Source organism: Strix uralensis, chromosome 6, assembly GCF_047716275.1.
Source record: "Strix uralensis isolate ZFMK-TIS-50842 chromosome 6, bStrUra1, whole genome shotgun sequence".
NCBI classification, from domain to species: Eukaryota; Metazoa; Chordata; class Aves; order Strigiformes; family Strigidae; genus Strix; species Strix uralensis.
In genome coordinates this window covers 17,778,490-17,791,918 of record NC_133977.1, presented here as the reverse complement: position 1 = coordinate 17,791,918, position 13,429 = coordinate 17,778,490, and the positions used below count along the sequence as shown (strand labels likewise).

The following is a 13,429-nucleotide window of genomic DNA, read 5'->3' as shown; positions in this document are numbered from 1 at the left end:
CTAAGGTAAGGTTCTTGCTGATAGATAATCACAAATAAAAATAAATCATGGATGATACTTATTGTCTCATCACACAGTTTTAATGCAGCTTTGTCTATAAAATTAAAGACTGAACTTTGTGCATTTTCTAGAAGAGCTATTCCATATGCCGTTTTGGTCTTTAAAATAAATAAAATCTCTGTATACAACACTATGATGTGAAAGAAGGGAAATGGAGAACTGTAACAGTAATGTCACAAATCTGCATGCAATATTGGCAGCTTTACCAGGGGCAATAGTAAATATTGGATGAGTGACAAATGGCTTAAGTTGGTTCTCTCCTTAATGATTGAACATTAGGTGATTTCCAGTAGTTTTGGTCAAGTCCTTGATTGTGTGCTTTGTTGTCTTTTTCTGTAGCTTTTTTACAGGAAGTGGTATGGGTTTTGAAGCGTTTATTACATACTCTGGGGTGTTGGTGGTTGCAGTTTGCACAAAGAGAGAATATGCAACAGTGATGCTGCCTGACCATTGTTTTTTTGACTCTCTCTGGGTAAGATTTGATATTGAAAAACACTTTGTTTAAAATAGTACTGTTAGCTCAGAAGTCACAGTTGGGTTTTTTTGGTTGTTTTACAAATGGTCTCTCATGTTTAAATAATTCATTGCATAAGAACAGATCTAATCTCAAATAATGCAAGCAATTTCCATGTAGAGTAGTGGTAGATTGAGTTAAATCATGCATTTGTTATTGATAAGCTGGTTACAGCACTGTGCTTAGACATTTTTTTTTTTATATTAAATTATAACAAGCATAGGTGGCTATGGTGCTATGTGAACAAATCAAATGTGCTACTGTGTTTCCGCTTTGCCTTTTTCTATTCCCATACTTAAGGACTGAAATTATCATGAAAGAGCTGTATCTCTTTCCCTTCAAAAATTTGTAAACTGCTTAAAAATGGAAGCAGCTATTACGTGGTCTTAAGAAAATAAATCCAAAGCATCAACAAGAAGTTAAGTGATTTCCTTGCCAGATTAGTAGAGATGAAGTTAAATATTTTCATACAGTCATTTCACTGCTTTTTAATAATGACAATTATTTATATTGCTTAACCAGCACAACATAACTATAGTTCACATGCCTGGAAAGAGGCCCTTTGGTCAGAGCCTTGTGTACATCTATGTCAATGGACAGCAGAAGGTCTCTGCCCCACTTCGATTCCCTGCCATGAATGAAGTAAGTTCGCCTTCTGAGTTATACCCGTGTTGTGATGAGCTATTGTAGAACAATGAGAACATAGTTAGCTTTTTTAATTGGGAAATTGTGTAAGAGTTTAAGATAGCTTAGCCTATTGCTAATAAGCTTCTGTTCAACTTTGGACAGTGTCCAGAGTATCAATTTGGAGTATAACTAACCATTAATTAATCCTTGTTTAGTCATCTCGGTTTAAAAACAAAACAAAAAAACACTTCATTACCTTGATTAGATTCTGGGGTTTTCTTAAAAATAATTACCTGAGCATACTGACGTAATTTATGAATAAATCATAATAATTCACAACTCTGCCAGTAGGATTGGTGTGACAGTACTCAGTGAGGAATATTCCCTGTTGTTTTCAGCAGTAGTTTTTTTACTTGTATTTTCTGTATGTTCCCTTAATATGCTAATCTTATACCTGCTTTGTTAGCTGAGTAAGCAGTTTACATGCAGTTATTCTAACCATTTCAAATGTGTACGCGTTTAGCCTAAAAAACCACAGCAGCCATTGAAATGAGTATATGTCATGTTTAGTTTTCTTTGTAAGCATTATCTATTCTTTTTGTGGAACAAATCCATTTTAAACTGGGCTACAATACTGAACATTCTTCCCTCTTTTGTAAGTCAGTATAATACTTAAAGAATGAGAGTAAATGTAGCCTCCATTGTGAGATAAAACTCTGGATTTTAGCCCATCTGTAGAGTAAGCGCTATAAACATCAAGGTAGCTAAAAGTAGGGCAAGGAAGCTTCTGATGACAGCTTCTATTTGAGTGAAATAACTGATACTGATACAAGAAATGTTCAGTAGCAGATATGCTGGGCTAGTATTTTGAAATATAATCCAGAAGAGGAGCGGTTACCAGGGTATTTGGAGCACCATCTTTCCTCGCTGTGCTCCTGCCAGAGATCACACAACAGTTGAGGTGACCAAATTGCTCTTAATTGCAGGAAGGGCACTCTGCTGTTGTGGAAAGTACATGCTCCTTTTTTTTTTTTTTTTTTGGCCTGTTGTGCTGGATTGCTTCTTTTCCAGGGCATGCCAGAACTGGCTGTTCTTGGCTTAATTTATTTAGTTCAGATTTGCGAGAGATAGTCTTCAGATCTGCTTTGTAAACTGTGAAAAAAGGAGGTTATATTTACAGTACGTTTTGTTTTCTTTCTTCCACGCATGACTCTCCAGGCTTTTATTTCTTGCTGCATTGGCTCAGCTGGTCAAAGAACAACAACTCCTCCTCCATCTCAGATACCAGATCCACCTTTTTCCTCCCCTATTATGCCCCATCGGACATCACTGGGGGGCATTCTCTCTACAGGAAGTTGGGGTGGGATGCTTGGAAAACCAGAGCTCATCACCAAGATGATCTCAGCAGGGACTCAGGACAGTGAATGGGGATGTCCAACATCTTTGGAGGGCCAACTTGGATCAGTTATTATCTTTCACGAAGCACTGCAACCTCCTCAGGTGAAAGCATTATATTTAGCAGGTAAGTGGTGATTGTACTGGTTTTAGTGGAATAAAGGGGGTGAGTTATGCATGAGACCCCACTGAGCTTTGCTCTACACAGACACGTAATGAAAAAGTTACAATCTGGAAGAATTGCAGAGCTGACATAAGTGAGAGTGCCTTATAACAAATAAGCTTAAAATGGAATGATAAGTATTATAAGTCTTATTTTAAATGTTATGTTTGCATAAGCTCATCTGTTTATCATAAGTATGGACCTGCCATAATCAAAATGTTAGGTAGTATTTTCACTTGTAAGTTCTTAATTTTTGCTACTGTTTGCCTACATGTGACTTTACATTTGAGACTCTTGAAAATATTGCCCTTGTTTTGATAGGCCACTTAAAGGTGATTTATGCTTGAGGATTTTTCCACAAGAACCAATTAATAATTAAGAAGTAATTTAAAAAAAAAAAAATCTGGTAAGCTGTGTCTTAAGGTTCAAGGTGTTAAGGTACTAAGTTCCATAATAATTTGAGGTTGTCAAAGATTAGCGTAAAAAGACTTCCATCATTTAAAGGAAATATTTTGTATTATTAACCAAAACTATCTTGAAGATTACTCATTTTCTGGACATTTGAACTTGATGACGGAGAGATTGGTGACAAAAAACCAATATATAGGTATAAAAGGTGACAAAAATCCAATATATAAGGTATAAAAACCCCCTTCTTTGTATAGTTTAGCTTTTTATCAAGAATGTATTTCTTTTTAAGCAGACCCTATGGAATGAATGATTTAAGTCATAGAGACTACTTCAAAGCATGTCTCAAATAGATATGGTTCAGAGTGTCCTATTTGTTGTTGCAACAAAGTATAGTAGTATAAAATTTTTAAAGGTCAATATTAATATCCCGTGGACTCTTAAATATGTAAGTACATGATTTTTATACATAATTTATATATAATTTCTTTTAACAGGTCCAAACTGTTTAACTCCATGGAAGTCTCAAGAGGCTGAAGTAGCAGATCTCCCCAGTAAGGTCCTGCTTCATTATACACCAAAGGTATGAAACAGTACATAATTTCTCTTTGATTAGTGTGCAGAGATTTCTGAATATGTTCTAGATGGTCTTTTTTTTTGCTTTGTTGTTTCATAGAACAGGTGAGTGTGCCATCTTTACATGCTTATTATGGGAAGATAACAGTGAGAGTTTTCTTAAACTTGTGCAGAGATAGTAGGTTTTGTCCTGTTTGGCAAAAGGACAATTATCTTGTACAACTGTTAATGTCAAATCTAAGATAACATATATGATGCTTCAGCGGTTCCCAAATTGTTAAAGTATTTTAATATCAACATAATGTCACTAACTTCCTGAAACATATTATGCATCATTTGGAAATCTTATGTCTTCAAGGATCTGTAGCTTATTTCCTAAATTATACTGTAGCCTCTTCATGTGTTTAACAGGCCTGCAGAAATCCAATTTGTCTTGACCTGTCTGCAAATCTTTTACACGGAAGACTAACTGGAAACAAAGTAGTGAACTGGGACGTCAAGGTAAATGCATACTGAAGAAGCAGAACCTGATGTAAATATGGCAGTGGCTGTATACGTTCACCTAACTTTTGGAATGTGGAAGTTATTTATCATAATGCAGATGATGTTCAGCAGATACAGCATGTTTTTTGTAATGAAAATTAATGGGTTAATGCTGTAGCTGGAGTAGTATTACATTACATTTATTGAGAATTTACGAGGGCTATTGCTCTTAATGTCGCATTAAGATACTTTGTGGTAGCTGACTACTCTTCATAATCGGTTCGATGCATGTTGTGTATGGAAAGCATTTTATCTCTAGGGGATTCTGTCATGGTTTTCTTGCAGTTTTAATCTCTGAAATAGATTAAGATTAGGGTTAACACTTGTGACTGGTGTTACTCATATAAAAAATGTTACTGAATTGCAGACTAAGTTCAGCAGAAAACAAGGTGTGGAGTTAAAATATTACAAGAATATAACATTTTTTTAAAGAGATAAGTTAATCTAGTTACCTTATTTACTTTTGGTTTGGGGTTGGCAGGACTAGGTGATGTCACAAAAGCCTCACTTCAGAGAAAACACCAAATATTCACTAAAGTGTTATATCTTATTCTGTCTCTGCTATACACTGTCCAATATTTTTTCCTTATTGTTGGATACATTGGGATATCTGATTCTTACAGGCTGTGCAAGTCATCTTTGTTTAACTTTGTTTTTATAATCACAGAACTACTGCTATATTAGTACTGGATCTTAAAATGTAATGTTTTCTGTCTAAACCTGTTTCTAGTCTCCGGCTCAAGCATTCTATCATAGCAAAACTGTCCTATATTCTGGGGTTTGCTTTTCTGTTTTGTTTTCTTAACCTAACACATTGGGTCCTTATGCCCTTTTGGTTAATCAGTTAATTTTTTTAGTCTCACACCACTGACAGTTCAGATCTGACTTTATACTATAGAATTAAAACTTACAATTTTGTCAGCTCAACTGCCAGCGAGATTTAGTATTAATGGTTTAGACTTTCTTGGTGCTCCAGAAACAGAATACTGTTTAGGCAAGTTACATGTCCGTTAGATGTCATCGGTGTAAAATACCAGATGGTCTTTTACATGCTAGTTCTTGGAGAGGCGGAGGAAACCAGCTTTTAATAAATACTTTGTGTACCTGTCTGCTTGTTTCTTCCATGATCACTAACACACATAAATATCAAAAATTAAAGTCAGGCTTAGCTCTGTGCATGAGGAAATCAAGTTATTTGCAGTATCAGAATTTGATCCAGAAACAGTGACATAAATAAAGATCTATTTCTTTTAAATTTAGATAGCATACATCCAATTCTGTTTTATGGGCAGAATCTTTGATTAAGGGCCCTTAGCTTTGAGAAAAAATAAAATGCAAAGTCTGAGTGTAGAAAACCTGTCAGTAGAATACCACATCTTTTTTTGCCTTGAGGAAAAATGTATAAACAAATAAATAGGAGCTGTTTGGGTTTTTAAGAACGATGAACAATCAACTGTACTAGCAAACTAATTAATAAGGAAATATTGTTGGTGCTACACTGTACGTATGCTGACTTGTGGAGGTTAACGTTAAGAGAATTCAGACACTTGCTAGTTAATTTTACAATGATATGAATAGTTTGAAAATACAGCAATTTGTTCTCTTCACCCTGTAGTGGGAAGAGGGATGGGTGAGGAGTGTTTATATCTTTAGCTTTATGGGAAAGCATATTTTGAGTACGAGTTTTAGGAGAATCATTAACAAACACGATGGGATTTAGCACCCTCTTGAGGAGGACTAGTGAGGAAAAAACACAAGAGCTGATAAGGAGCTCGTATGTAGATAGGTACAGCATAGAAGGAGCTAGTTACTGCTGTCTTGTGGTTCAGACAAATTCTATTTTTCAGCTTTAAGTTGATTTCTGTTTGCAAAAACTGCAGTTCTGTGGTGCCTCTTGTTTTGCTCCAGAAACACAGAAATCTTCATCCATGAGATAAATTTTGCAGATTTAAAAAACTTTCTTAATTTAACGGTTTAATTTCATTAAATTCACTTTAATAAATGTGGGCTGGAGAGTGGCCATTGTAAAGACACATGGAGCAGAGTAACAGTTGAAAAAGTAGAAGATGATGGAGAAGAAAAGGATGATTTTCACCAATTCTTCCCAACTTTTCTGACTGGCAAGGGAGAGTGATATCCCACGTTAATAGGCTGGCTTACAGGATGTTGAGTTTTTTGGCTGTTAAAGTTTACTACACAGTAGTTTTCATTGGACAATTGAATAGGTGTCTCTGGCTAGCTTGCCGAGACCCTGATTTTCTCTGCGGCATTGTGATTCGCCTCTAGAAATCTTGTGACTTGAATATGTTATACCTTACTACAAGAAGCACTGCTTGAAGTCTCATGTTATCCCTGCTTATGAGGAAGGGGGGAAAAAAGGAGGATTAGGGGGCTTGAATTTTTAAAAAAGGCTTATAATTGAGGTTTGTATAAATTAACTTTTAAAAAAAAAATCAGATTTTATTATTTTTAACTACCTGAAGTTGAAATCTTGAAGAAATATGATTAAAGCACAGATGTGTATAATCTTTTCTTACTGCTTGCTGCAAGTAAGTTAGAAATCAGAAAAATGTATTTTTCCTCTTTTTCAAATACATTTAGCAGAAAATTCTCTCTAAAATTTGTATCCTTTGGTTTCCTGTGTTACGTGGTGGGGAGGAGGAAGGAAATGTAAAAATGAACTTTCAAAACAAGAGCTGACAGAAAGGCATGTGTGTAATTTCTGTGTCTAAAACTTGGGCAGCTTTGTTGTTAAACAGTGTTTTAAACTAATTTCAAAGTGACACGTGAAACATTCTGATTAATTTGTGAGTACCTAAGGTTCCTTATATTTGGAGTAAATTTCTGTTGCATAGTTTGGGGGATTTTAGTTATGGTGATGGTTTTCCTCCTTTTTCTCTTGATTTAGGATATGATCAACTGTATTGGTGGAGTAAATGTGCTGTTTCCATTGCTGGAGCAGATCAGTTTTCTTGGTGGACATGTGCCTGAGAAGTCTGAAGGGGAAACTCTACCTCCAGAACTAGTTACTCCCATAGAGGGAGACTGGGTGGTATTGTCATCCACAAAGGCATCAGGTAGGAAAGTACAGTTGAATTGAATTAATTTTTAAGCTTGAGTTTAAAAGTCTTTGTGTGAATGACAGAAAGCTGTTTTATTGTATGCTGACTTTTCCAGAGTACCTATGTAAAGCTGAAAGGGTCATTCTGTTCCAAGGTATCTGACATGGATACTGAACACCGGGAGTTCAGCCCTATGTAAAATTAACTTACTAATATATTTCCAATATAGCTATATTTAATGCATTATTTTTCACGATTTACTATTACAGTAGTGTAAAAGTATGCAGTTTTTAAATTTCTATTCTGAAAAGTTTGTTCTGATTATTTTGAGAAATTATGTTTGATGCAAAGCCTACTAATATCAATAGGAGGAGGTTTCCTACAACTTGAGTGCTGGGTCAGACAGCTACATGAAGGCGTTGCAGCATCAGAACAGTACTGTTTAACCTTTAGCAAACTTTGATTTTCTTAGGAAAATGTTCAGACTTCTACCTCTTCCACACACATCAGATCTTAGTATTAAAATTAAAAAAAAATAATGGAAGTTTTAAGAATAGATTTTTAAAAACTGGGATAATATTGAGAATGAACTTTGATCTTAACAGAAACAACTGAGAAATCAGACCTTGCAAGGGAAAACCAGCATTTTTTTTGTTTCAAATATGAAATGGTTAAAGTTTAAAAATAAATGTCTCTGTCTCTTAATTTTTTACATATCATGGCTAGAAAGTGTCAGTTTCCAACTACAGAGGGAGAGTAACTGCAGCATATGTAAATGACTGTAACTGCAAGAGAAGTTTTTAACCTACAGCCAGATGGATGAAACAACTGAAGTCAGGACTGGGGTCACTTTGGTCTGCAGAGGCATGGAATGACTATGACTCTGCACTGGAAAAATGTAAAGAGAGCCTACAGCTAGGGAACAAACAGAAAAGGAGTTGAGAAGTTCAGGAAGTAGGAATATGAACACTTCATTTTACTACTTTTCCTTTACTTTTATGGTCCAACAATGAACCGTGAGGCTTTTGCTACTGTTCTGTTTTGCAGAAGCACGCCTGGAGAAGAATATTGTTGCAACTTTCATCTTGATGATTAAACACTTTATTCAGAGACATCATGTTAATCAAGAAAATCTCATTCACTCCCATGGAGTTGCCACCCTAGGAGCCTTGTTACAGAAGGTGAGCAAATTTGAGAAACGCCCTGAATGTTATGGATGAGGTCCTGATTACTTTGAAACATTCTTAGTTTGGCCAGGATGCGAGGTTCTTCAAAGGTCTCCTTAGTACATGCTTTTCTTTCTTACGTTTCTGAAAACAAAAAGGTGTGAGGAGTTGGTCTTGATCTGCAAAGTGAAACATGGTGTTTTGTCTTTTTATCATGTTCTGCTTTTTTTGTTATAGATACTGTGTTGTATGACTAGTCAAACCAGACTGGTTTTGTGTTTCTTGTATTGCTTTAATGGAAGCAGACATTGCTGTGGAAGATAAAGAATCACAAAATTTGATTTTTTTAAAAAAAGTAGTTTATTAGGATATTCAGTATTTTGAGTGCTAACACCTGTTGTTATTTTGAAAAGGTGCCAAGCAACTTAATGGATGTGAATGTACTGATGGCTGTACAGTTGTTGATAGAACAAGTCTCAGTAGAAAAGAATGTGCAACTTTTGCAACAGATGTATCAACACTTACTTTTTGACTTCAGTATCTGGAACAGTGGGGACTTCCCCTTCAGAATTGGTGAGCTCTTGGGCTTGGGCAACTGCACAAAGACACAATACTCTTCACTTGACATAAATCTTTATCCGGGTTCTAATAGAAAACTTTATGTTATAGGGCATATACAATACCTTTCTACAATCATCAAAGACAGCAGAAGACTCTTCAGAAAGAAATACGGTGTGCAGTTTCTTCTAGACACACTCAGGATTTATTATGGGTATGAGTTTTACCTGTTCTAACTCCTCATTTATTGTATGTAGCTGTTGGGGTTTTTTTCTTCATCATCCTAGTGAGAAAATTAATAAATACAACTTCAGGTTGGCTTTTGGTGATTGATTTTATTTTCAAAATTGCATTAAATTTTTTTCCATTTGACTTGCAACTTTCCCTTGACTTTAATTTTTATAAAATTTATGCCAGTGATACTAGAAATGCTTGAAAAAGTCAACAAAATTATAAGACTGAAGAGTTGTTATTAAAAATTCAAATTAAGTCATAGATCATTACCATTATGAAGAGAGGGTGATTATTATTTTAAGTTCTTTTATATCCTTGTAGAATTTGAAGTAAGACTTTTTTATTAATTTGAAATCTTAGCTTTCAGTCTTGGTGATTTATATCTGCATATGGATATAGTTATGTCATTGAGGAAGATTGTCCAGAGACCTTGCTCTTTCCTTTAGAGGGTGGGAGGGGAAAGCCTGAAATTCTGACCTGTACCCAGATCAGTACAAATCTACATTTCAGGGCTTTTTATAGACTTGGTAAGTCTGATCTACTATTGCTTATTGCTGTTCAGTTGCCTTACTTCAGTAGAGATTGATAGCTTGTGCCATGATGTCTGGGTAGATGAAAAATTACAAAACTAGCACAATCAAATTGCTGTTAATGAGTCATGAAGTACTTAAGTTGCCTTTCCTGTCTGTTGTTGTATAGGAGTGGCTGTAAAGACAGTGATTTTGCTCCTGATGACTTGAGAACAATACGGACATCCCTCTATGGACTGATCAAATATTTCCTGAGCAAAGGTGGAACACATGAAGAAATACAGAGCATTGTAGGATACATAGCTGCCACCAGTGAAGAGGAGCCGGTATGCAATATGGCATAAATTAATAGTTTAAACTGTACATGTTTTGGTTTTGCTTCTTGGTGTTTAGAAATCTTGTCTTGTGTGCTTAAAAGAGAGTGGAACAAGAAAGAAAAAGAACACAAGCAAAATGTTACCTGATGTGTGGTTCTGTGTAGATGTAGCTGAGGCATGTTATATAAGCACACTGGAAACCTGACAAAGTGCTCTGCAGGTGGCCATATTTTTACCAGTTACTTTTTTCCCCTGAAGAGGGCAGAAAGCACATGATGTGTAATACTGCCATTAGAAAAGTTCTCTTAGTTTACAAAACTAAGTGAATTGGATTTCAACTGATCAGAAGTTGTAATGATGCTCTTTCTATTTTGTAGACATCGATAGAATTTGAACTTGCTTTGTAGCTCTAATTACAGTTTGATAACGTGTTCTATATATAGAAAAAAAATTTAAAAAAAACCCTAATTTTGAATGCAGTAATATCGATCAGACTCAATAATACCGCATTCTTTTCTAACTTTTATACCAAGTGAAGGGTAAAACTTAAGCCAAGAAAACTTTCCCCAAACAGAGCGTGAAGTTTGAATGAATTGTGGATTAATTTGGTTGTCTTAATTTTGTAGCTCTGTGGAATTCTGGATGTTCTCTTCAGCCTACTTCATTCCAGCCCAACCCCAGACCAGCTTTTTCTATTGCTTTTTGAACCAGGGAATGCTGATATTCTTTACGCTCTGTTATTGCATCAAAGATACTCTGACAGGCTTAGAGAACTTGTGTTCAAGGTAATGAATTGATTTATATGTTCTCAAATTAATCAATTGAACATAAATTTGTCTTTTTCAGTGGTCTGACTGCAGAAGTGTATGCAATTGCGAAGATACTAATCATCCAAGTTTTAAATTTTTTTCTTCTCTGTTATGTTAGCTAGATTATGTTTTGTTCTGTTTTTTCTTCTCTGTTATGTTAGCTATTGTATACTGCCATAGTCACAATGGAATTAGTGTTCTCTTGAAGTAAAGTATTGGGATCTTTAAAAAAAAAAAAAAAAGTCCATGTTGTTTGAGTTGGCTTACAAAGTAAACTTTAAAAACAGTGGACCAGCATGTTATATCATACACACTTAAGTTTAAGAGATCTGGATGCTCTCTTGTGTTTATTCTGCATTTGTGTGTACTTTTTCTTGCAGATTGTGGAAGAGATGCTGAAATGTACTAAAGTTTATGAACGTAGTAAGCACCGTATGAAACTCAGAGAAGTAGGATACTCTGGACTGGGTCTCCTTCTGAATGAATCGCCAGTTACTGTTTCTCTTATTAAAAACCTTCTTAACCAAGTTCTGTATGCAGGTAATTGGCAAGTGTTGTGTCTACCATTAATAAACTGCTGCTCAGAGGCAAACATACTTGGTTTTTTTGTTCAGGAAAACCAGAGCTGTTACCTTACAGAGCTGTTCTATTTGAAGTTCCCTAGTCTCCGCTAACATTTTCTCATTTCGTTGAAGTTTATTCCCTTTACTACACCTGGATGTAGAGGTGACCTCCAAGGCAATTTTTAATATTTAGCTGTGACATTCTGTCGCATGATATCATTTGTGTTGTTTTTTCTTTCTTCCCTACAGATCCTGCTGTGAATTATAAAGATCTCATAGCTGTAGTGCATCTGGCTCATAGATCAGATATAAACATGAGAGTGGTTATCTGCAGAAAGGTTAGTTGTCTTCTTTAAAACTGGAATACTGTCCTTTAAGCCCGTAAGCTGTACAGTGTGATATCTTAATTATTTGAGACACAGTGGTGGTATTTGTTGCTACTGCTTTCTTTAGCAATGATTTATGTTAAAAATTAAGCCCATCTGTCACTTAATGTTGAATTTTGTGTATTCAGGTCATTTTAAAAAAACAAGCAAAGCCTCTATCATGATTCTCGAATAACTTGTATTTTCTACAGGTTAGAGATAGAAGACTCTTTGAATTACTGAGTTTTCTTAGAGGATGCTTAAGACCATGATCAAAGTATTGTTTGTGTTCTTAATATGTTATTTTGATAGAACATACTATGGTTCAAAAGAGTGGTTGTGGATGCAGGGAAGAGATAGGGAGGAAGCAGTGACTTTTTTCCTACACTGATCTCGCTCTCTGGCTTGTGTCACTGGAATTAGCAGTACTGAATGTAGCTGTGAGGCGCTATGTTGTTTATTAAGGCTTCTGAAAGTACAAAAAAGTGAGATGATAATGTATGCTATCGGTAAGCTATTAATACTATTTAATAGTTCCTAATCAAGCATATTTTCTGTTTTAGATTTTCTTTTTTTGTAGACTAGTGGCTGAATAGGATTATTTGTTGTGATAACTGACTTTTGCAGGAATTGTTGTAGAGGAGTGGCTGAAATATGAGGACTTACCAGTATGCTTTGATAGCTTCTTTTCTCCTCTACTCCTGAGAATTTTTTTCTTTTTTTCTCAAATATATATTTCTAATGAGAAAAATGATTCTGTGGCTTGTTTGCTTATTATTAACCAGTTGCGGCTCTTTTACAAGGGTCTAAAAAAGCCCGAAAAAGTTGTAAGATTGTGAAATGTCTAATTGAAAAGCTGGAATGAATGCAGGTACAAGCTAAAATTAATGTGTAGGTATGGGATATCTTCTCCTGTCCTTAGGTTTTGCACCTTTTGCATTCCCAATTGGATGCAGCACAACAGATTTCTCAGCAACTGGGCTGGCAGGACACTTTGATTAGACTATTCCTGAAAGAAAACTCAGAGGTCCAGATTGGCTTTAAAGAGAACAGGGCTGATTCTTCAAGGGAAGAGGAAAAAAAGCCTCTTGCTGAAGACCTTCAGAAACATCAACCTGATAAGACAGAGGGAGACAAGTCTGGCAGCTTTGCATCTGTTAATGGTCTATTTGATCAGTGGAGTTTAGAAGACAACAAATCCCTGGATGTCCCTGCTCATTTCTCTGTTATGCCACTGGAAGATGCCTCCACAGCAGAGATGTCTTTTAGGTCAGAAGATCAAGAAGAATTATGGCACAGTAATCCTTCACATTTGAGCTTAGATCTGTCCAGTGTTGACTCTTATGAATTGGCTGACATTGTGAATCAGATGACAGATAGCCAGCCCAGCACACCATCACCTATAGAGAACACAAAACCATTCTCTGGGCAGCCCGATAAAGAGCTGGGTGTTACAAATGATGTGGGCTTTACCGCTGAGCTTTCTTTTTTTGAAAATCAAGGGGTAAGTAATTCACTCCCTGTGTGGTTAATTTCTCC

The 13,429-nt window shown here is 35.7% G+C and overlaps 1 protein-coding gene across 14 annotated transcripts in view; it reads left to right on the top strand.

Annotated features, from left to right (window-relative positions):
* NBEAL1 (neurobeachin like 1) overlaps window positions 1–13,429 on the top strand; it is a 91,478-nt gene that overhangs the window by 43,354 nt on the left and 34,695 nt on the right. For all 14 annotated transcript variants that reach the window (XR_012629448.1, XR_012629447.1, XM_074873022.1 and 11 more), the window contains 14 exons: window positions 400–532; window positions 1,097–1,216; window positions 2,420–2,723; window positions 3,665–3,750; window positions 4,155–4,244; window positions 7,195–7,363; window positions 8,396–8,529; window positions 8,928–9,087; window positions 9,184–9,286; window positions 10,006–10,162; window positions 10,780–10,938; window positions 11,343–11,502; window positions 11,775–11,863; window positions 12,813–13,394. Coding sequence is in view for 12 of the 14 variants with exons in the window: in XM_074873022.1 (XP_074729123.1) it covers window positions 400–532; window positions 1,097–1,216; window positions 2,420–2,723; window positions 3,665–3,750; window positions 4,155–4,244; window positions 7,195–7,363; window positions 8,396–8,529; window positions 8,928–9,087; window positions 9,184–9,286; window positions 10,006–10,162; window positions 10,780–10,938; window positions 11,343–11,502; window positions 11,775–11,863; window positions 12,813–13,394 (2,446 nt within the window). In the remaining 2 variants the exon portion in view is untranslated. The remainder of the gene's footprint in view (window positions 1–399; window positions 533–1,096; window positions 1,217–2,419; window positions 2,724–3,664; window positions 3,751–4,154; window positions 4,245–7,194; window positions 7,364–8,395; window positions 8,530–8,927; window positions 9,088–9,183; window positions 9,287–10,005; window positions 10,163–10,779; window positions 10,939–11,342; window positions 11,503–11,774; window positions 11,864–12,812; window positions 13,395–13,429) is intronic.